Raw genomic sequence first — 22,040 nt, forward strand, 5'->3', positions numbered from 1 at the left:
GGTCAGATTTACGTCTAGTATTCGACCCTTTACGGCTTTATTGGTTCATCCAGAAGCCTCCTATACGGCGATGTTCCTCCTAGAGGTCTACAAGTAAACATCGCCTTCATACGTCTATTCAGGCGCTTAGTATCCCATAGGTACTTTAAGCGCTTACGCACTCGTGTGGCTCCGCGTTCATCGCATAGGGCCACGTTCTGCTTACGTAGCCGTCCCGCATTACCGTGGGACTTGGACTGCATAGTAGTTACGAATACGGTAGTGACTTCACACGCTCCTGTCATATATATACAGTCGCTACCATGAATATCATCTAAGTCTTCTCTCTACCTCGAACGACTACCATCGTCAGCAACCAGCTTAACCGCTATCAACTCAACCTTCAACACTAACTGCCCGGTGAGTCTGCGCTGTTATAGACTTCCATGCTATACTCGCGATTGTCCTTTGTCATCTTCGGGTTGGGACTGCCTCTATCAGCAGAGCCTGAACCGGAGGCGGAGCCGAGTCCGGGGACAATGAGCCCAGGCGGATGCGCGGACGGCGCGATACCGTGCACCTCGCTCTTCGCAGTGCGGAGAGGCGGGGATGCGGCAGGGAACGACGTGGTGCTGCTGTGCCTCTTGTTGCGCTCCGTTGTCTCCGTTGCTGCTGTAAAAAGCACTGGTGGTGGGACGTCTGGGCCGGTCAGCATCCGCTGTGGTCGAGGTGCTGCCTGTCCTGATAGGCTAGAAATGCCCTGCTGCTGTTTCCAACGGAAAGGGAGTTTCAACTTGCTGCTCGATGGCGCGCTCTGCTGCTGCTGGTGTTGCTGGGCGGTAGCGACGAGGGAAGGGAGGTCAGAGCGCGAGGAGGTGCGGTCAGGGAAGACATAGTCCTTGACGGACTCGAGCTCCGAGTCGGATGTGACGGCGAGGGATGCGGCTGTGGGGGCTGTGGCAGGCATGGAGGTAGGAGGTGTTGTCGTCATTGCGAGGTGGGGCGGGTTGTTCTAGCTTGAGAAAGCCGGAGAGCAGGGGCATGTTTTCACCACCAACGTACTCACGTTTGTCTTGCAGCGATGATGTTTTGGACCTACGAGCAGCTGCGAAGTTTGTTACTCGTGAGCAAAATTAGAGCATGGTAAGCAAAGTGTTGACTCACGCATCACCTTTGTTGGCTTTGACTTGACATCCTTGCTTGTTGTTTAGGCATAGATAAACAACTTAGGGGGAAGGGGCAAGAGGTGAGTGAGCGGGTTGGGATGGGTGTAGAGAAGGATGTCGTGGCAAGGTTGAACGTTTGAACCAAGAGTCCAAGTCGCCGCTGCGCAGTTCGCTTCCGAGTCCCGACGGTTCCAATGTATGTGATGGCTACGCGTATAGTCCCGGCACTGCAAGCATTTCCCAATAATAGTGGCATTATTACTTGAAAATTATTTTAAATGTTAAGGTGAACGGATTTCTATAATTAGGTCCTCATTATTTTATTTCCTATCAAAGACAGGAGAGGAAGGCGCCTGTCACTTGACCCTTGTCTTTGATAAAGCTTTTAAATAATGAGGAACTAATTATTGAAACCTGTTCACCTTAATATTTAAAATACTTTTCAAGTAACAATGCCACTATTATTAAGAATTGCTTGCAGTGCGGTGATTAGCACTGAAGCTGAAGTTCGGGATTAGGGGTTTGTTTACGCAAGCAACTGACAAGCAAACCTACCAATCACGAAACCTTGTGCGCTGCCGAGAGCAGCACTGCAGGCGAAGTAGACGGTGCCGCGACTGCCAGACAAAGCCAGTAACCCGGGCAAGACGTGTATTTGAACATTGTAGAGGTGGAGGGTAACATCTGGTAACATAAATGGGGATAACGAAGTGAGCTTGATGATCAACACGCTCCCGCTGTTGTGTGCCATCATCTACTGCACGCCAAACGCGCCTCTCCCGGGCGCTGCACCCCCACCTCCTGCTCCTGCTCCTACTAGCCCGCACCCGCACCAGCGCCCGTCTCTACGGCGCCAAAGACGCGGGCCTCTCTCGCCACGTCCAACTCGAAGAAGTGGGGCCCGTCGCACAGGAATCGTGCGCCATGAGCGAATTCGTGCCCGCAACCTCGAGCAGCCTCGTGCCCTCGAGCGGCATGTAGACGCCCACGAAATGGGGTCGTGCTGTCCCTTCTCACTGGGCATCGGAAAACGTCTTGTATGAATGTACGACATTCTATGTTCATTCATTCAAAGATATGTACTTGTACTTTGGCAATGTCCGATAGTCTACTATACAAGCTGCTTTCTCTGACTAAGCTCAGTCATTTAACCGGCACTGCTTGTCTGAAATCCATGTTACTCCACACACCCGTAATTCACTCAATCAAAACCAAACTGAAACTTCGCAGAACTTCTTGAAATTTTAGTTAATTGTCGCGTTTTTTTGCTCATTTCCCACGCAGTGAGAATTTACGCAAATTGTAGACATGTTTCCCTGACTTTCCTCTTTTATTGGCGAGAGGTTTTTCCTGATGGTCATTTCCTGTTCTGGAGCATCCGTGCTGACACTGCCTTACGAAGAGGGTTTGTTGGGACGACGTTTAGGAATGACGGCGATGAGAGAGAGAGAAGAATGATCTGCATGAAACTGACCTTTTCGCGGCTGATCTGGCCACGTTCGCGTTGATTCTGGTACCTTGTCTCTTCTCCTACCGTAGGCTCTATATGACAAGTATAATCTTCATTGACCGAAGGGAAACTGAGCAAGCGGAAACCCTAGTCGAAGCATAATGATCGCAGCGGCGAGACCCTACACAGCTGAGCCCCTAAGTGTTATCCGATAGAGGCGCAATGTGGCACTTACGACTGATACTGTCGTACGTTACTATCGAGGCAAATCTTCAATGGAAAGCGAGGAGAGTCAGGTACCCGGCATTGTATAGCGGAGGCGCTCGCGGGCGCTCGATTGGTGGCAATATTGCGGGTCGGAGTTTCGGAGTTGTGGTAGAAGTGGTGACACCGTTCTGCATCTCTCGTATGTTCAGCGTCTACACACCCTCCTCATCCACTCTACGCTAGGAACCAGCACGTTATGCGATGCTCACGGGCCCGTGATAATGCCACAGACTTGGCTCCAGGCCATACCTTAGTACATGTGTGGTCGGAACGAGACCAAAACAAGATGACAGGTGGCAGGACCACCGAGGCCACAGGATGTAACGTGCCGCGGCGATACTCTGAGTCTTTGGTGAGCAATATTGCTGGGAGACCTCTCTGTTATTCTCGATACCACGAAATATGTATGACTTTCTCCCGTCAAAGGTTGAATATTCGTGTAGGAAGCTGGTGCGTGCTTCAAAGGCCATCTTCTTGTAGTGTCGTTCTCGCAAAAGCTGCTATTACATCCAGTTCTGGCGCCTACTCAGTTCTTAACGTAACGAAAACCGAGACTCCACAAGTAGGGACCGATGTATCTTCTAACTTTAAACAGAAACTTACGAATATGATATCTTGTTTGACCAAGCGTGCAACTCCACATTCAACGCCTCCATCTATACCTATCGTATATTTCAGGGGCCGTTTGAATACATTTTCAGTGCTCAGGTGTTCTCGAAACAGCATGGGTTATGTAATACCCCTGTGGACAACACCGTTCCGAGTTTTCAAGTGGCTAACATGTACATTTGAGTTTTCTTGAAGGATGGACGGCGACCAACGTGCATAACTTACGGCTAGTCTTTACCACGCACGGGCCTGAAAAAAATAGCATAAAAGAGGCTGAAATCCACCCGTCGTTCTTCAGCAAACGAAATCCTCAACTGCCCTCTCGATTCATTCACTACAATGTTCGCTCGTCTTTCTACCATCGTTCTTGCTGCCTCCGTTCTTGTGGCCGCCAAGCCCTGGGGCGGCGACGGTACGACCACTACGGTCACTGTGGTACGCCCAATGCTCAGCCCATCTTGTAAAATCACTCACAGTACCCTTCGTTTTCAGACTGCTCCTACTTCCACCGCGACGGAGCCCGCTAGCCAGTGCAACACGGGTCCGATCCAGTGCTGCGACCAGGTTAACGATGTGGGTCCATATATTTGTATCAATTAGTCACCGACTCAACATTACACTGACTATCTGTACGACAAAGATTTCTGACCCTTTTACCGGGTTCTTACTCGGCCTCCTTGACATCGTGATTAACGACGTCGATGTCCTCATCGGAATTGGCTGCTCTCCTATCAGTATCTTGAGTGGCGGCGACACCTGCGATGCAGACCCCGTTTGCTGCGAGAACAACAACTTCGCGAGTATTCTGGTGCTGTTTATCATTGTCAATCGCTAACAACGTTTATTTATCACAGGATGGGCTCGTCGCCATTGGATGCGTTCCCGTCAACGTAAACCTCAGGAAGTAAACATAAGGGTGGGTTGTCCATTTTGTGGCTCTCATTGTGACTCACTCGCGATACAATTACAGAGCTATGTATATCTCTTCGGACGCGTTCCTACCCGACCTGATCAAAGTCTGGAAGCTTCCCTCGTAATTAAGATACTGAGGTTGATTTCCTTCCGTTTCATCTGCTATTTTCTCTGGGCTTGCTACAAGTGTACGAATATTGAATATGTGTCGGAGTAAATGAGAATATTGTTTTGTGGTTTTACAATGGCGGAAGCAACGCTCCAAAGTGAGAGTTCCAGGATACAGACACCCTTTCCATCGACAAGACCCATATTCCATATAGCTAGACCCTGCGGGATTTCGAGGCTAGCTTACTCAAGCTCGAGAAGTAGACTCATGATCGCTGCTCAGCTACATTTGAGACACTATCGTGGGAGAAACGGCTCGGGCTCTCATCCGGGTATCCTTCGGGATCTCGAAATGACGAGGTGAGGCCTTGAGGCGAGGCCTGGCTAAGCAGGTCCGGATCCAGCATGTGGATCTGTGCGGATGCATGACAGTGTCGGCGATCTCGGATGCTTGGGATTGTTGAGTGCGACGGACCGCATCTTACCGCTTCCAATGGCGCAATACGGAGAATGGCGCTGTCGTCATCTCCATCACGGCGATCTCGGGGGATCGGTCTGTGCTTCTTTGGGACAACGCTGAGGTGGATCTAACGACAAAGCGCGAGAGCGTTATTTTAGCCATAAGTCGATTGTCGGGTCAGTAATGACAAAAAAACAATGTTATGGAGCGGGGACCTTCAGCGATAACAATGAACTATCAGAAATATCAACTAAAGACGGTCACGAAGTACAGTACTTGGCTTCAACAACATCATACGACTTTGCTTCATTCCCATGAATACATGCAACAATTAACTAGCAAAACGAAGAACCCGTTCGCCCAAACCAGTCACGAATTTAAGATAACCAAGTAAGGCAGCCCCATATCAATCACTTGAGGTTGACGTTGACGGGAACGCAGCCGATGTTGACGAGGCCGTTCTATGGGCATATCACAGTAAGGGAAAATGGCCGGCTAAACAATGAGACGGCACGTACGAAGTACCAAAGGCGGGGAAGGAGGACGCACTAATCATCGAGAAGTTTTCGAGAAGAAGATTTACTCCCGTGTTGCGTCGGTGCGATAGTTCCACAGTAACAGCTGCTGACAGCGCGGTATGTCCATTCGATATCGAGTAGCCGAGGATCGACGGAGTGCGTAAGGATCGCTTCGTGCCTAAACCAGATTATCAGGAACAACACGCATCAGCAGGTTCACGACGTCAGTTCAGGTACCCAATGATTTGGAGTCAAGATATTACAGTCAAGCACCCCTCGAGTCCAAGACCTAACACATTGATGACGTCGCTTGGCGACAAATTGAGAAGAACAATCACGAAGACGTCAAGTACCTTGGAGAGTTTTCATGGATACCGTCAAGCAAACAAAGGAGGCCTGGAATATATCACCCTGTGGGTGTTGCAGGGGTTAGCAGATTTCCGAGGGCATTGGCACGGCTGTCAACACATTGAGCTGTGAAGTCCGATTGTCCGGCGATGAAGGCGTGAGACTAGTAGCAAGTACTGCTTGTAATGAGGCGTAAGAAATCGATAGGCCCACCTGTTTTTGGTCTCGACGTTCATTAATGGTGAAGACTCTGCCGGTGGGCCACAGCCCCAACGAACAAGAGGTATCGAGTACCCGACCATTTGTGTATATGGAGTGATTGCGTGAAGGAGCACTCATGCATCGGTTTCCGCGCTGACAGGGCTATCAGTAACAAGGCGAGTTAACCCTTAGGCTCTGTATGTTAGAGACTCGGCGTCACGTAGTAAAGCACCTCCTAATTCCAAAGCCGGCCTCTGAGGCGAGACTGAATAGACGCGGAGTAGGCCGAGGAGAAGACATGAAGTAAGTAGACGTCAAGTGGTGAAGTGTCTTGAGATGTCTCCATGCAGACAAGGAAGCTGTCCAGACCAGTGCTCAGAAGAACTCCTCGTTCTCGAAGGGACCAGCAATGTTCCGGATGGTGCTCACGAACGTCAAAGCTGTTGAATAGCGTGCCTTGCTTGCAAGCTCCAGCGAGGCCTTCTGTTGTCGATGGGACGCTATTCTTATATCTTGTCGCGGGACTGTCAAAGGTGAGGCGGACGGAGGCGTAACATGGACCCACCAGGTTGGCGGTCAACGTTTCAACGCTGAGCAACGTTGGATGTCCATTCAGTCCTTGCCGTGGATCACGGTCTGCGGACACAAGGCGGAGTCGGAGTTTGGTGTCCACCGGGGAAGTCCGTGAGCTTGTGGCAGGGTGCCGGTGATAGACGGCTTTCCTCCAATCCCATCCTCCTCCACTTCCATGGGCTCAAGGCACACGAACGTTCTCTGTTCCGATCATAACATTCATTCTCGACACCGTGAATGCGTCTAGACCGTAATCTCTCCAACTCTGTGACCGGGCGCCTCGGCAAAAGCGCCGGGTGATACTGTACGTGCAGCATCTTGGTTGATCACTTCAAATGCTCAAGCTAATTCTTATTCGGTGAAGACAGGTAATAGAGGGAACTCCGTTCTATCATCCATCTGCTGAGACGGTTACAGCACGAGCCAGAGTACCTACATGGCTCCTGATACCACTCTCGCGAATATGTGCGCCACAACAATGTATGTCCGCAAGTTCTCTTATTTACCAGGAGTTTGAATTTCACTCATTTATTCCTTCAGGTACAGCGCAACGGAACTTGAGCTAAATTGCCTCGTGATGTGCGGGAGAAGATTGGCATGCAGTGCATGTATTGATGGCTTCAGTAACATCGCGTTCATTAACGTCCTTTTCAGCAAACATCAGACCTCCGTCTTGAGTGCTTGCTCAACTCAGACGTCCTATTGCACAGTTTCATCACGGCACGCACACTGGTATGCGTACCCACCTCTCGGTTTCTCCCACTACCTGTCAAACTTCGTTATGACAGGCTTTTCATACGAGGTTGCTTTTGCATCTCAAGTGGCCCAGGTTGAGCGCACGGGCCAACACCAGAAACGTATAAAAGCCTCGCATTCTGCGCGGTCTGTTCCTCAGCAAAAGCACTCAAGCCCTTTGTCCTCACAAATTACCTCACAATGTTCGCTCGTCTCTCTACCGTTGTCCTCACTGCCTCTGCCCTTGCGGTCGCCATGCCCGGAGGCGGCTGGGGCGGAGGAAGCACCACCACTGTCACCGTGGTATGTATCGTGTATAATACCCGTGATTACCGTCGGTTTAACATATTCTTCATAACAGACGGCGCCCGCGACCACCGTCACTGCGGCCAGTCAGTGCAACACTGGTGACATCCAGTGCTGCAACAGCACCTCCAGCGTACTTCATTTCGCTTACTCTTTTCTTCGCAAGCTTTGCTCACAGTGTATCTCAGGCCTCTGACCCAGCCACTAGCTTGCTCCTCGGTCTTCTTGGCATCGTAGTGCAAGGCGTTGACGTCCTCGTCGGTATCGACTGCTCGCCCATCAGCGTCCTCAGCGGTGGAAGCTCCTGCACTGCCGAGCCCGTCTGCTGCGAGAACAATAACTTCGTAAGTGTTGTTGTGACTGCTTTGTTCGCGCGTTGCCGACTCCGTATTTTATCATAGAACGGGCTCATCTCTCTGGGCTGCTCCCCCATCAACCTGAACCTCAAATAAACGGCTTTTCTGCCGTTTTCTGCCGTTTTTGTATATGTAGCTGGTAAATTGATGTAAACATGTTGGGCTCTGCGATACATGTATACTCGTTTTGTGTGTAAACCATGCAATTGTTTCACTTCGTGTTTTATCTCGGAGCTCGTTTCAGCTTCGTTTTGTGGGTCGTCCACACCGTCCCGTTAACAAAAAGGCGCCGGATCCCTTAGCCATAGGCGCCGCGTTATGTATAATGCCCGGGAGCTATCCTTCCGGCAGATCCTGGCGAGCTACACGAAGCCCCATTTTCGTTTCACAGTACAAGCGCCGCGATGCCATTTTTGAGCGGGCCCAATCAATCAGATCTAGCGACGTGCCTCAAGCTAACTCTACCAGAATCATGATGCTCCGAATCATGAAGGAGTCGCAATTTAATCGTCAAGAGATGACAAGCGGCAACCAGAGCCCTGTTATTCATTCCACTCTGCTCAGAAGGCTCTGATTGGGCTCTGAACCTATACCATTGGTAAGCGGTCGGCCGACTTGGGTCTCATATGGAAACGATATCTCATACTTGTCAGCGGCTGACCTTCTCTTTGACTCCGTACTCAGTAACCGTCAGTTCGCGGCGACGAGCCCTGTCAAGGACGAGATTCGGGACAGTAGCCGACGTCAGAGGAGCTGCTGTTGCGGAGGATTTATTTCCATATATCGACAGTCCGCTCATCTTCGCACAAGTTAGGCAGCATGCACTAGTCAGCCTCCATAGTTCGCAGACTCTTGGTAGACGAACGCGAAAATTGTTAAGACTGTCTTTTCATTTTGATCAGTACAATATAACCATCAAGCGTACATTGTCTCCCTTGGACATGTACCAGCAATGTACCACTCATCCTGCACCCATTTTATAGGTCAAAGCCACTCATAACCGCCCTAATCTCTTCCACACTCCTCCGCGGCTCAAACCCAACTTTGAACCCCGTATGGTGGCTCGCGACACCTCCGTCAAACGCGTCCACGTCAACGGGGTGTGCTGGGTCCTCTACGAGGCGGAACGACCAGAACAGTAGAGACATTGTGACAAACATGGAGCGATTCGCGACGTATTGGCCCGGGCAGACGCTGGAGCCAGCAGACCAACATTAGCAAGAGAATGGGCAACAAGCTACGACCGCACGCACCGTCTTCCAAAGCCATAAGTGAAGTATCGAATATCCTTCTGAGGCTTAAGTTGACCCTCCGCATCGAGCCACCTCTGTGGATCAAATCTCTCTGGGTCAGGAAACGCAACTGGGTCGCGTGCGATCGCCCTTATTCGTCACATCTAAATCAGCATCTGGATGAGTGATAGTAAAGATAGAGACGTACCAATGACACCCAAGAATAGTCGCGCCTTCGGGGATATGATACCCCTCCCAGACGACATCAGCCGTCGTCTTATGCATGAAACCCAATGGGAGGATGGGGCGCCAGCGGAGGGTTTCCTGTATAAACGCGTCTAGGTAGGGCATGTTACCCATGTCGTCTGGTATCGGGGCTGCGAGAAAGTACCATCGGCTGTGAGCAACTACGAGTGCAAATTGAGTCTGAAGAGGAGCACGTACCCCGATCGCCAATGAGGGCGTCCATCTCCGCGTGAATCTTAGCTTGGAGTTCGGGATGAGACACGGCTGCAAGAATGATGCTGGACATGCCGATGGAAGTCTGAGTAATAATTCGTATATGACTTAGATGCCTAAAAAAGAGAAGAGAGGTTTGACGAACCGAGTCAGACCCAGCAGCATACAACCCTCCTGCGAGATAAGCCATCTCGTCCGCATTTAATCCATGCACGTCGACGTTCTCGAGCAAGTACCGCGTAAACGAGGGCCCGTCCACGCCTTGTTCCTGTCAACACCGTTAGATATTATTTGCGAGGCAAGTTAACCAGATAATTGAAATACATACAATCGTCGCCTTGGTCTTCCCAATCTGATCGTGGAAGAATCCCAGCTCAAAGTTGCGAAACTCTTTGAGTTCCCTTGCGTAACGAGGGACATAACGCAACCACGGGACAAAATCGACGAGGTACGAGCCAGGGCGGACGACAGTCTGAAAGCGAGCGACGACCTTGTGGAGGAGCTGTATGTCCGGGTGGTCAAAGGAGGAGGGCGCGGACTTCCCGTAAGATACTTTGAGTACGACAGTTGCAGCATAGCTATAGTGTGGTTAGTCTCGAGATGTAGCCGAGAGAGGCGATGGATCACTTCAACAAACATTGACTCACAGGTCTGCATGGCGTTGATGTCCACCAGGGTGTTCGAGGATATTGAGTATGTATCGCTTCGCAGCCTCGTACTGAATCGGGGCGTACGACTTCGCAGCCTTGGGCTGAAGGGGGTCGTGAATCGCTCTGTATCCAACAAAAACTTGTTAGTGACTCGGGAATTGGCATGCACAGCGAGAATACATACTTGCGCATCCTCCTAAACAGCTCTCCAGCAGGCTGAAGCAGAAGCCTTTGTCCCTTTGACAATATCGTCCCCGCGGCAACAGCCTCCGGCCGACTGAGCGTGACACCGCCCTGCCGCTCCAGAATATCTATCGCAGCTTGAACACCGGCAACGATAATCATGACGTTGCTGCCCCGGCGAAGAGTATACACAGGCCCGTACTGTTCAGCCATTCTAGTGAGCGCAAAGTGCGTGCTGCGGCATCTTTAGAAGAACGAATAAAAAGACGTATATGGGGACGTACTTCTTGACAGGAAAAGGCTTCTCCCAGACCCAGACAGCGGGTGGACCGGGTGGAAGTGTTGAGAGGCGTTTCGGATCGCGGAGGGATTTAAAGGCGAGATAAGCCGCAAGTACAGTTACAGCTGCTGTTCCAGCGAGGAAGGAGGGATGAGCATTGCAGAGGAAGTCGGCGTTAGCCATGACAATGGAGAGACGTTTGAGAGGCCAGAGGAGGCCAGAAAGGTGAGGACGAGCGTTAGATGCAACTTGCAAAGCTACGGTGTTTGCACTGTGCCCTTTATAGCTTCCATCCTTGCTTACTTTTCGTGATGCCGAGTGTACGACGTAGGTCGGCGAGCTGAGTGAGTGAACATGTTTTGGTTGTCGATGAGGAGGTGACGAGAGTTGCGTTGTGCATTCCGCCCTACATGGAAATTGTCAACCCGACACAACGGTAACGCGTCGGCCGACCTGATCCTCTTTTGGAAATTTCTGACATAAGCAAGCAGAAATAGGGGTTTCTGACTTTGAAGTTGATCGTAAGTCAAGCTGGCGAAAGAACGATTTGCAGGTCAGTGCGGTGACAGAGTCAAACGGCGCTGTCCAGCATATCCGACGTCGGGATACTACATTTCAGCACTCCTTGTTCACTCTGTAAGTCTCATATCTGACAAAGGTCGGCTGACAAGTAGTACTGAATTGTCGTTAATTGGGTTATCTGAACAGTCAACTAACAGTCTAAGCAATAATACTACTCAATCGAACAGTTTAAAACCTACTGTAGCCAAAGAGGGATATATCGTAAAAAGGCTCGTCAACTCGGTAAGCATGCTCTTCCTCAACTCCGCCGAGTGCTCCACAAACTTCTTCGAATCGTTGGACGACTTGCAGAAAAATACCATGAACCTACACTGCTCCGTCGCACTGAGCCCCAACTCCGGGTCCGGGAGTAACTCAGCCACATGCTCTGAATGACCCACGGGAGGGATCAGCATCTTCAGCATGTCCCCATGCTCTTTTCGCTCCTGTTCCGGAAGTTTCTGGATATACCAAAGCCAAAGCATTCTCGCCAGGTTGCGCAGCTCTCCGTAGATGAAGTAGTCTCCTAGGTTAGCGGAACATGGATCCAAGGTTTTGACGCAAAAGTAGCTGAGGATGTCGTGAGTATAGCAGAAACGAAGCGCAAAAATCTCCTTATCGGTGTATTTGTATTGCCTCAATTGGAAAAATTCGAAAATGCAGTTGGAAACCTTGTACAGGTATACGGGCGCTTCGAATGGGAGGACGTGGATTGCAAGCCATGTCACAACGTGTAGGAAAGACTCGATGTCGTCGCTGATGCCGCACGGTTGACTGCAGTGCCGCAGGCTTTTGGAGGACTTGAACTCCAGTGCTCCCTAACGTTTTAGTGCTTCATCACAAACTAGCAACGCCCTCGACGTTAAGGGAGCACATACCAGACGTGTTGGGCCTGTGTTCTTCGTCTGCGCGGAGGACTGATTCGCCCCGATGGCCTTAATCCGGTCTATCAAGTGCCTCCTGGCTGTTATCGACGGATCCACGTCTGGATCGCCGGTAACGTTGCTCTGAGAAACAATGACCTGACCCGCAACTCTGACTTTAGACTCGGCGACGGCTGGGTCTGAGATTCCGGGCTCAGGAGTTACAGTAAGGGCTAGCGTGGTCGACATATGTTATCTGCTCGAGTAGAGCACAAAGAGGCGGCGCGATTGTGGTGGACTCAGTTCAAGGAGATATAACACGAGGCTGCCTTGCTAGCAGACGCGTGTTGAGGGCGAGCCACAGTTATATGTCTCCAATTTCCCAGACTATCGGACACCGGACCGGACGTACGCAAGGAATTCGTTATGACTGTTAAGAAGCGTGTTCAGAAGCACTAAGAAATAGCATTGAAGGAAGTTTATTCACGTATACGTACATATGCCGCTACCTACATCCAGATACGTTATACGACAAATTCGAAGGAGAAACTCCCGTTTTGTGCTAGGAGAGCTATGGTTAGGATGGTATTAATCGTCGATTGCTAACCAAATCCTACCCAAGTACGGCCCCAGCAGCGCGTAAGGGTCATCCTTGGCCTAGCTACACAGCACCATGTTCAGAGAGGAGGGAACAAGGACAGCGTGCCAATACTACAAAACGAGACCGTGAAACTGTCCATCTGTCAGTAACATCGCTGCTGGAAGCAGAGGTATCTATCCAAATGGCGAGCGATCACTTATGATATCAACGTAGCCCCAGCAGAATCCGAACACGGGAAGGACACGCTACTCACTGCTCGGCGATGACACGGACACCGTGTCCCTACAGCAAACGGCGCATGACATCTTGGATATACTCTGGGATTCAGCTGGTTTTGACACGCACCGAGGTTGAGATCGTATTGATGATGTCCTAGAACAGTTTCCCAACAGTACCTTCAGAAGTTCAATTCGACAGTCGTCTCCAGTAGAACGAAATCATCCGATGACTGATGAGGTACCATGCTCCAACACAGCAGGTAATTCGGAATTATGTCTATACGATCAGAACGTTCTAAGCGCGGGTGTCGTTGTTCTTTTGATGAGGTGTGGTGGTCTGGGGTGGTGTTGGAGACGATAGAGGGGAAAGCCGGGGATCTCCCGGTTCATATTAAACCTCCGCTATTCGGCCGCGGATCGGAGGGCGTCCACTTCGCTGGCCAACACGACGGCTCCGACTTGCATTTTCACCTCCTTCATTGTGCTCCAGGTCCCGGTATATCGTCCTCCGCCTCATCCCACGTCAATGACTGCGGATGTATCCTTCTTTGTGCGTGCACTGACAGAAGCCATAATAAACTCCGAGTTTGGTTCTTCTCCAGACATGAACGTGACAACGCGTGAAAATCTGCGCAATGCGCAGGGTGCTCGGCTCATCTCGATCCTACTCTCAATTCTCTTGGGAACATTTTTAATCATCTCGGGAATCGTGTTTGACGCGGATACGCTCGTATCGCGGCATGCGGCGCGTCTCTTGCTATTTTGCGACGACAATGCATTCTCATGGAACGCTTAAGATTTTCGGGACGCCTGCAGACACTTTCTTGTGTTCCTCGAATCAATTCGCCCCACCGAAGAGTTCGAGTGACTATGGAGCACCCTTTCGTGTGGTACATAGGCAATCTCTTTCAGTAGGCTACGGCGGATTCCACCGCCATACTTGGGTGCCCTCGCACACCGATACGATACCCCTGTCTCTGATTTGACATTCAGTTTCACCATTTTACCCGACTGCAGACGTCCTTGAGGCGTCGATAATATGCCAAGATCAGGATGAGAAGGAACGGGTCACGATCTAGAGCTGGACCATTGTTCTCTGTCGATGGCACTTCTTGTCCGCTCCTCATCATGCTCCCACAATTGTCGGCGTCGACGGTGTGTGGGCTCGATAAACCCGCCACCCTTAGTACCAGCGGATCAATCGCCCCATAGGGACACGCTCCTGTTACTCTCTTAAGGCTGAGGTGCTTACAAGTATTGGTGACTGTGTCTCATATGTGGTGTAAGCCATGAACGGCGCGACTTTGAGGGTGACAAAATCAGCTACTCGCGGCGTATTCACCAACTCTGAAGGTACTGCAGGTTAGATTTTGACGTTTTGACCGTCAGATTCGATGCGCCAAAACGGTCTGTCTGACGCAATCTCACTAACCTGAGTTTGAAGCTGTGGTATTTATGCGCAGTATTACAGGCAAACCGAAGTATCATCCTTGCATAGCTCCTTTCAAGAGTTGCCAATCGTGCTCATACCAGACTGAAATCAGGCATTATATATCACAAGCTCATGCGACCGCCACATGTAACAGAACAGCCGATTTATTCACCCCACATAATTGCAAACGTTATTTGTATTACTACTACGCTCCCCTTACGATCTCTTAGGCGTTGATGTTGACGGGAACGCAGCCAATGTTAATGAGGCCGTTCTGTAATGACGGTCACGGGTCAGTGCGTCGCCTGCATGTATCGAGATGGAGTGTACGCACAAAGTCGTTGTTCTCACAGCAGACGGGGTTAGCGGAGCAGGTGCCGCTGGTTCCAACGACATCAATGGGGCTGCATGCGAGACCGACGAGGACGTTGACGTCGGAGAGGACAACGCCCAAGAGTCCGAGCTCTTTTACCACGGCCGAGCTGCTACCCTGGTATGGTAGAAAACTCTTAGTAAATGTTTATCAGTTCAAGGAGAGGCATTATCTGACCTTTTGTACAGAGTTGCAGCACTGGAGACCGCCGGTGTTGCACTGGCTAGCAGGCTTGGGAGGGCTCGTGGGCTGGGGGCTCTGTCAAACACTCAGTATCGCCGCCACAGGTGAACACAACGAAACGCCCTACGCAAGAGACGGTGGTCGTGGCGGTCGCAAGGGCAGCGAGGGCAAGGACGGCAGAGACGCGAGAGAACATGTTGAGTTGAGGTAGAGGTGGGAGTAGGACTGAAGTGATTGCTGAAGAGCTGGGTGCTGAGGTCGACAGGCAAAACCATTGTGGTTTTTATACCTTTTTCACCAGGTCCGCTCGTCGAACTCAGTAGGTCCGTGCGTATGGCCCACCCCCAGCACCATCCATATCAAATGGCAGCGGGGGTTAGAGATTGGATGGAGCCTGCCATCCATCATTCATTCAACGTGAAGGTAGGCGCGTTCGGATGCTGCACAACAGTCATTCGACCCTTCGACTCGAGTAATAATGACGTAGAATTTTTTTGAATTGGACGGATAACCTCTTGCAGACATTCCAGACGCCAAATCGTATCGATCACCTCCGCACGATGATTCATTCCGCAGCAGCTCGACTTGACATCCTGAGTACTTATCGCCTCGCGTTCTGCTGCTATTTCGTCACGAATGATCAACGCAAACGTGCGCTCCAAGATGCTACAGAGTCAACGTCTCACGGTGTTGAGATCACCTGAGAGAAACAGACTGCTACGGAGGCGGTAGGGTCAACTGGACTGAATCGCTCATCAAGTCAACTTGTACTTCGTACATAATATGTAAGACGTGTTGCACCTGTCATCAGAGGTTGTCCTGAAAGGCTCACCGGAACATGATAGGGCCGATATACTGTACAACGGAAGCGCGGGGAGTTCATCGAAAGATTTTTCTTGTATTCTCAACATCCACTCTTCACACTAGTCTTCAACCTTTCATCCCATCATCTCCAGGGCGAGGTCCCGTATTTGGCCTGTTCCAGTACAAGCTCCTTGACAACTTCTCCACCTCAAAATCCGCAAAAGTGCCTCTTGACCGCTTAGAGACGTCATTATGTGCGTCAGGGACACCCATGGCTGTCAATCCCGCTTAACAACTGTTAGCGAATCAATCTGTCATTTTTATGTCAACACCTGTCAACAGCTGTCAACGCAGGGTGAATGCCCGAGCGGAAGCAGATCCAGGGCAGATCCGCTCTTAATCCTCCCGCGAATCATGTTCTCGGCCACCTTACAATTTCGGGGGCTTTGTCTATCCGAGCATCAGGAAGGTGGCGCACAGACAGCCATCAAGCAATCTTTCCTCGCTCCGCATGCAGTCAGGGGCTTGTTCTCCTATCGATGAGAAGTTGGGAACTTCAAGGAACTTCTTGACCCAAGGCATGGTCCTAGACCAGTGTCTCGAACTAAATGAGTGAGCAGTACTTTTCGAAAACGCAAGACTGCTATGATTACGTGTGCGGTAAACTGAACGTACTCTGCTGCATATCGAAGAGCATGTACCAAATGGATAGCTCCACGATCACCACGACTGAATATTGAAGACAGCCGTGGGAGAGCAAAGAGCGATCTGAACGTTCTACTGCAGCAATCTCACAGAGGCTATGAGCTTCGCATTTGGCAAGAAGCTGGCACGAGCCCCGGGTTCCTCTGGAACTTCCCGGACCGAAAAAACCTACGTCCCTAAGCAGGGCCCACAAGATACGAACGCCGACTATTGCTGCGTGTAATGCGGACACTTCAATGATAACTACACATTTTTTTCAGACCTACCACACTGAAGCGTTCGGACTTTCCTCATTATATCGAAACGATTCGTAGCCTGAAGTATTCGAAAAGTTCAAAGATGATGAACACCATAAATAAACCGAAAAAATACTCTTGTTCTATCCGGAGTGAACTGCGACCCATCGCACCAAAACTTCTCAAGCCTTCAAGATCAGCTAAAATTCGAACAAACGTCCTTCTGGCCTTCTTTATTTAATACATTAGTGTGTATTCCCGGCCTCGTGTCGTCACAACGCGGGAGCAATGGGATCCTGGGAGATAAACTTCTCGTCCTTTCAAGGCCGAATATAATGACCGGGACATTTGACTAGCCATAATATTAATTATACAATGGATGGCATGACTTGACTGTGGTTTTCAGCCTTTCGATGCCAGTTTTGTATCATCATTGATTAACAAGTTACTACCAATGCCGTACAGCTCTTGGTTTGGTCAGAGTGCTTGTCAGAACGCGACACAGGAGAAACACTCTTAAGTGGGAACTTTCTGACGCAATGCCCACCCCTCAAGTACAACACTAGTAGCTTCTTTGGTCTTTATGTTATTTTGAGGGCCACACCAAGTCACTGGTTTGCACAAGATAAGTAACACAGACACATGTTTTATTCCGCTCCGAAGACAACCATTAAGACACAAACACCAGTTCATTTACTCTTAACAAGTTACATTATACAGCAACCTCTATGTCTTAAAGAGAGAGGTTGACGGGCACACATCCAAGAGAAATAAGTCCGTTCTATGAAAGAGTGGTTGTAAGCAATGACCCGCTTTACTGCGAAAACGGACTTACAAAGTTATTATTCTCGCAGCAGACAGGGTCGGCGGTGCAACCGCTACCGCCCGAGCTGAGGACACTGATAGGGCTGCAGGTGAGGCCAACCAGAACGTCCAGGTTGGAAAGGACAATGCCGAGGAGACCGAGAACCTGAGTCGCGCCCGAGCTGGAGGCAGGTTCGACGGTGTCGCAGCACTGGAGGGAGCCAGTGTCACATGAGCTGGCGGGCTCGGTCGCGGTGGACGCGGGGGCAGTCTACAAGGACAAGTCAGATACCACACATCAAACAATGAGCACGTTGAGGACATACTACGGTGACAGTGGTCGTGGCGGTCGCAAGGAAAGCAGAGCTAAGGATGACAATAGAAGAAAGACGAGAGAACATCTTGGAGTTGGATTGGCACTGGCTTTTAGACATAGAGCTTTGCTGAAGAAACACGGTGATTGAGACACTCCTTTATATCTCATTCCGCTGGCCCGTGCATAGGTCGTGGGTTTTGCGGGCTCAACGGTTCGACGCATGAGGTCTGTAGAGGAAAAAAGCGGAAGACACGAGACGGAAATGAAACTCAAACATCTACTTCTTCATCATGCTCTGGTGGAGACCATGTACTCCGCGTCAACATGGGGTGAGGCATCTGATTCTGGATTTCTGCATAGGAAATCCCAAGGCACTAACCATCGGAAGCGAGCAACTTCACCCATTTGAAATTAGCTTGTGAACAAGACTTCCCAGAACAGTGCACGATTAGAGTGTGCCGAGGGAACCTTGAAAGAAAGGGCTGTTGCTATTGATCAAGGCTAAGCGCCTGAAACCCACCAACGTTTTTTTGCCATAGATAAGAGGTTCCGTGCTGGGTACATCTTCTATCGGTGGCGTCCAATAGCAGCAGAGGCCGGACTCAAAAGGCTCGAAGGCGGCCATAAGTATTTAAAGAATATCGTAATGATCAAGAAATCCAGCCGGCTTACGATTTAGGTGAAACATGGACGGAGCGTTCACGGACAACTGGCCAAGGGGAACAGTAGGCCTGGAACTCTAACATATGACCACCCCATATCCTGTGTTTTGTGCGGTACCTTATGCACACCGGGTGTAGGACAAGGATGAATCCTGTGTGGGTAAACGTTTCGGCCTAGGGACGGTAGTCGCGTTCAGGCACCGAATGGTGGAGCGTAAATGCAACGCGCGTTTAATGAATGATACACACCGTGGACAAGTCAGCTTCTTTCTCAACCTTTTGAGAAGCCGAACCACTCACACCGAATATATACAGAAGAGTCGATACCGCCCCAAGGACATCGGGTTGGTAGTATGCGTGGTGAAGGATATACAGGGGTGTAAGACACCCACCGTTTCCTTCAATGGCTGTAGCGAAGAGTTTGATCACATACCGCAGAGTGGCTTCGTGATCTCCCATGACCTATGAGACGACAGTTCGCCGACGGCTGGGAATATAAATTTATATAAAGCATAGTCCTCGTATTGATACATACGAGAGTGTGGTCAGATATGGGATGAAGGCAATGAATGGAGGACAGCAGCGGGGGTATGCAAACACCCTACTTCCTTAGAACATATGGCTCAACCCCCGGGCTCTTCAACACCGCTTTCCAGAGCTGTCTCCACGAGATAGGATTGCCCTAAAACGTGTAGTTGAGTGATATGAACGTGGATATGAGAGAGTAAGGAGTATCACGTACGACGTCTCGTGTCATCACACAAAAGCACCCCTCTTGCTCCCTCCAAGAGAATGGTTCGAGCTCCACCCAGCCCTTGAACATGATATTCCGCCGATCGTACCCACCTACTCTCAGCCTAAATCGTGTCGTCTGCAAATCTTGGTTATCCTCGGTAATGGTCTCATCGGGGTCGGCGTCTGGCCGTGGGTCTGCTACAACGGGAGCATCTTTCCACTTAACGTCGAGTGCGTCGAATGCGGCTTTGATGTGTCCGATCATATCGCTTGGGGGCACTGAGGTATAGAAACGCGTCAAGTGAGGCGTGTATCTCCGGCCGGACTGCGTTTGCGACTTTTGAACGCGCGGGCGATGTGTTTATCAGGGCCACTGCGGCTTCCGAGAGTAAGAGCGACGTACGAAGAGCAGTAGCGACTGTGTGAACTGTGACTGATGTGCAGGCATTGACGCCATGACATCATCACCATCTGAGTCCTTCTTGATGAACGTGGGTTCGGCATATTCAAGGTCTCCCGCCTTTCGTAACGATTCTGTTAGTTCTTCCGCGAGAGCAACGGCGCCTCGCTTCGCAATTTGACTCGGGCGCATGCACCAGGGATGCACGAATATCTCGGAAATAGTTGTGCGTTTGGTGGGATCAACCGTCAGCAGTCCGCATATAAGCGCTATATAGGGATGGGCAAGGATCATGAGCGTGACAGGCTAAACGATGGATCAGATGGGATTGACACACAAAGAGGACCCTCGCTCAAGCGATTCCATGGATCCTCATTGAAGATCTCTCCGGAAAGGTAGCGTTGGAATTCGGGGCTTCGCTTGCTGGGTTCATCCCATGGAGTATCTAGTGAATGTCAGCCACGCCACGCAAGCTAAGATTTAGGTACCTTACTTCCAGCAAGCATCGTGAAGAGGATGACGCCCATTCCCCATGCATCGATTGGTTCAGCCTCGTAGGGTTTATCATAGTTCAGCTGTGCGCATATATGCACCTAGATGAGCGTCTACCCCAGCGCAGTAGACGACTGAAGCTCACCTCAGGGGCAACATACGGTAAACTCCCGCATCTTTCACTAAGGTTACGCGTTTTCCCCGACTCCTTTAGCTTGAAGACGGCCGAGAGACCAAAGTCGGAGATCTTGAGTGTACCGGCGGCGTCGAGGAGGAGGTTCTCTGGCTTTAGGTCCCGGTGGCATACACCCTCGCTGTGGATATATGCCTGAGATCATTCGAAACAGGAGACACCTCGATAAGAGAACGGTGACTCACCATTCCACTGGAAAGCTGCATGAAGTAGAAGTGAGCGATATCCTCACTTACGCCAACATCGGGTGCTTTGTACTAGGTCAGTCCTAGTCACCAACGAAGAATGATAGGATCCTCACACACCAATTTTGTCGAACAAATCACCACCAGCGGCTAGCTCCAGCACCATATATATCCCCGGGACATACTTGTCCTTGTACTTGAGGTCGACCACGATGGCATGGAGGAACTCGAGGACATTGCGATGTTTGAGGACAGTATGGATGCGAATCTCCTTATCAACGGACGTGCGTTCCTTCTCCGTTGTGTTCTCAGAGATATGGATGACTTTGCAAGCAGCAACAGTGTGTTTCTCGATGTTGACCGCTCGAAAGACACTGGTGGCAGGGGAACGATTAGCGCCGGCGATACAGCGGTGACTCAACGAGATGCTCACGTGGAGAACGAGCCACCTCCGATTTGCTGTACGAGTTCGTAGCCTAAGTTATCTTCATCAGTCTTTTGAGTAGATATTTAAAGTAAGATATTTACCAGCTACCTTCGGGTACTTCATTGATGTTAGAGTTGGTGTAACGTCGCCGGCTATCTCAACAAAGCTAATGAGCGCTTGAGCGTTGCCGACACGCGACGCGCGTCAACAAGTCAACGCGTCGCGTCACCAACTCCGATCAAACTCCGCTCAGATTCAACAGGGGCGTCGTTGGCACTCCAGCTAGCTAAGCAATTGACCACCCTTTAGAAACCCATAACGTTCGGTCAGATCCTACCTTGCGAGCAGTTTGCGACGGTGAAAAGTCTAGACTTCCCTGAGTACTCACAAATGGCCTATTCGTTCTCAGTTACGAACCTGCATCCGTGACGTCGCAGAAATCTTTTGCTCAGTACAGTCCTATCCTTCGACTGGTCGGATGTTATATGAGGAATAATAGCCTCTTTCGGTCTGTGTCTCAATGATTATATGGTTCTGACCTCATTCTCGAGCTAAGGACAGTGGACCAGCATCCTTCAGCTTGGCTGACACGGTGCGCCCATCATCCGTGAGCATGAACGGGATATTCTACCCGCATACATCCTCATCGCTAAGCGTTAATCTCTGTGTGAAATGTATTGCACATTCGTTGACAGAAATCGGTTGTAGCTGTTATCTCCTTCTCTGTGGTAGAACATAGACGCCCAACTTGAAGTTCGTGAGCCCGGAGAACGTTTAATCTCTCATGGATGCCGCAGGTATGTACGGGCAAAAACTTTCACATCGGCTGCTGATGAAAATCGCAGAAATACCATCTATGGTGGTGCATCACTGCCAACGTATCCCCATGCCACACGCATGAACATGCCAACCCGTGGTTTCTGTTTGTTCAGGTCTCTTGAAATTGAAGCGCGTGGAAAGACTTCTTCGTCAGTTTTGTTTGTTCTGATTTTTCGATGTGATTGGCCGCGATAACCTCTCCGCCTAGTAATGTCTCATGACCTCATGGTTCAGCATGT

The 22,040-nt window shown here is 50.4% G+C and overlaps 8 protein-coding genes across 8 annotated transcripts; 2 read left to right on the forward strand and 6 right to left on the reverse strand.

The window, feature by feature from the left end:
• Nucleotides 1-313: 313 nt before the first annotated feature.
• CONPUDRAFT_148026 (uncharacterized protein) lies at nt 314-970 on the reverse strand (the record flags this gene model as incomplete). The annotated part of the gene is made up of 2 exons (XM_007764695.1): nt 314-339; nt 394-970. 2 exons carry the CDS (start codon nt 968-970, stop codon nt 314-316), a joined length of 603 nt encoding a protein of 200 aa, XP_007762885.1.
• A 2,837-nt stretch (nt 971-3,807) lies between these two features.
• On the forward strand, nt 3,808-4,619 carry CONPUDRAFT_160822 (fungal hydrophobin; the record flags this gene model as incomplete). Its single annotated transcript, XM_007764696.1, has 5 exons — nt 3,808-3,906; nt 3,964-4,044; nt 4,112-4,279; nt 4,326-4,387; nt 4,442-4,619. 4 exons carry the CDS (start codon nt 3,811-3,813, stop codon nt 4,377-4,379), a joined length of 399 nt encoding a protein of 132 aa, XP_007762886.1. The 3' UTR covers nt 4,380-4,387; nt 4,442-4,619.
• A 2,908-nt stretch (nt 4,620-7,527) lies between these two features.
• CONPUDRAFT_148028 (fungal hydrophobin) lies at nt 7,528-8,084 on the forward strand (the record flags this gene model as incomplete). The annotated part of the gene is made up of 4 exons (XM_007764697.1): nt 7,528-7,629; nt 7,688-7,765; nt 7,821-7,976; nt 8,034-8,084. 4 exons carry the CDS (start codon nt 7,528-7,530, stop codon nt 8,082-8,084), a joined length of 387 nt encoding a protein of 128 aa, XP_007762887.1.
• A 790-nt stretch (nt 8,085-8,874) lies between these two features.
• CONPUDRAFT_94141 (cytochrome P450) lies at nt 8,875-10,725 on the reverse strand (the record flags this gene model as incomplete). The annotated part of the gene is made up of 8 exons (XM_007764698.1): nt 8,875-9,182; nt 9,242-9,370; nt 9,429-9,597; nt 9,665-9,764; nt 9,825-9,947; nt 10,008-10,257; nt 10,327-10,452; nt 10,514-10,725. 8 exons carry the CDS (start codon nt 10,723-10,725, stop codon nt 8,966-8,968), a joined length of 1,326 nt encoding a protein of 441 aa, XP_007762888.1. The 3' UTR covers nt 8,875-8,965.
• A 792-nt stretch (nt 10,726-11,517) lies between these two features.
• On the reverse strand, nt 11,518-13,230 carry CONPUDRAFT_140712 (uncharacterized protein). The gene is made up of 6 exons (XM_007764699.1): nt 13,163-13,230; nt 13,071-13,099; nt 12,834-12,948; nt 12,704-12,778; nt 12,232-12,646; nt 11,518-12,171 (listed from the first exon to the last, which is right to left on the reverse strand). The coding sequence occupies exons 5-6, from the start codon at nt 12,463-12,465 to the stop codon at nt 11,530-11,532; spliced, it is 876 nt and encodes a 291-aa protein (XP_007762889.1). The 5' UTR covers nt 12,466-12,646; nt 12,704-12,778; nt 12,834-12,948; nt 13,071-13,099; nt 13,163-13,230; the 3' UTR covers nt 11,518-11,529.
• Nucleotides 13,231-14,693: 1,463 nt separating this feature from the next.
• On the reverse strand, nt 14,694-15,219 carry CONPUDRAFT_68552 (fungal hydrophobin; the record flags this gene model as incomplete). The annotated part of the gene is made up of 4 exons (XM_007764437.1): nt 14,694-14,741; nt 14,802-14,975; nt 15,018-15,098; nt 15,151-15,219. 4 exons carry the CDS (start codon nt 15,217-15,219, stop codon nt 14,694-14,696), a joined length of 372 nt encoding a protein of 123 aa, XP_007762627.1.
• Nucleotides 15,220-17,501: 2,282 nt separating this feature from the next.
• Nucleotides 17,502-17,819, reverse strand: CONPUDRAFT_45359 (fungal hydrophobin; the record flags this gene model as incomplete). The annotated part of the gene is made up of 2 exons (XM_007764323.1): nt 17,502-17,549; nt 17,604-17,819. Coding segments are annotated over 2 exons (264 nt in total), but the record flags the coding sequence as incomplete, so codon positions are not given.
• A 1,185-nt stretch (nt 17,820-19,004) lies between these two features.
• Nucleotides 19,005-21,118, reverse strand: CONPUDRAFT_113983 (CAMK CAMKL CHK1 protein kinase). Its single transcript, XM_007764700.1, has 10 exons — nt 21,084-21,118; nt 20,989-21,031; nt 20,676-20,929; nt 20,556-20,620; nt 20,323-20,505; nt 20,179-20,260; nt 20,023-20,130; nt 19,689-19,954; nt 19,293-19,622; nt 19,005-19,232 (listed from the first exon to the last, which is right to left on the reverse strand). The coding sequence occupies exons 1-10, from the start codon at nt 21,103-21,105 to the stop codon at nt 19,152-19,154; spliced, it is 1,434 nt and encodes a 477-aa protein (XP_007762890.1). The 5' UTR covers nt 21,106-21,118; the 3' UTR covers nt 19,005-19,151.
• Nucleotides 21,119-22,040: the final 922 nt, after the last annotated feature.

This window comes from Coniophora puteana, assembly GCF_000271625.1.
Source record: "Coniophora puteana RWD-64-598 SS2 unplaced genomic scaffold CONPUscaffold_1, whole genome shotgun sequence".
NCBI lineage: Eukaryota > Fungi > Basidiomycota > Agaricomycetes > Boletales > Coniophoraceae > Coniophora > Coniophora puteana.

What these genes read in the sequence shown, in the direction of transcription:
- CONPUDRAFT_140712 (XM_007764699.1), bottom strand. Translation starts at nt 12,465, where the DNA reads ATGTCGACCACGCTAGCCCTTACTGTAACTCCTGAGCCCGGAATCTCA. An exon ending in ACACAGGCCCAACACGTCTG is followed by an intron (nt 12,172 to 12,231) that starts GTATGTGCTCCC and finishes CTAAAACGTTAG; the next exon opens with GGAGCACTGGAGTTCAAGTC.
- CONPUDRAFT_113983 (XM_007764700.1), bottom strand. Translation starts at nt 21,105, where the DNA reads ATGAAGTACCCGAAGGTAGCTG. An exon ending in CTTCACGATGCTTGCTGGAA is followed by an intron (nt 20,131 to 20,178) that starts GTAAGGTACCTA and finishes GACATTCACTAG; the next exon opens with ATACTCCATGGGATGAACCC. An exon ending in CACAGTCGCTACTGCTCTTC is followed by an intron (nt 19,623 to 19,688) that starts GTACGTCGCTCT and finishes CGCGTTCAAAAG; the next exon opens with TCGCAAACGCAGTCCGGCCG.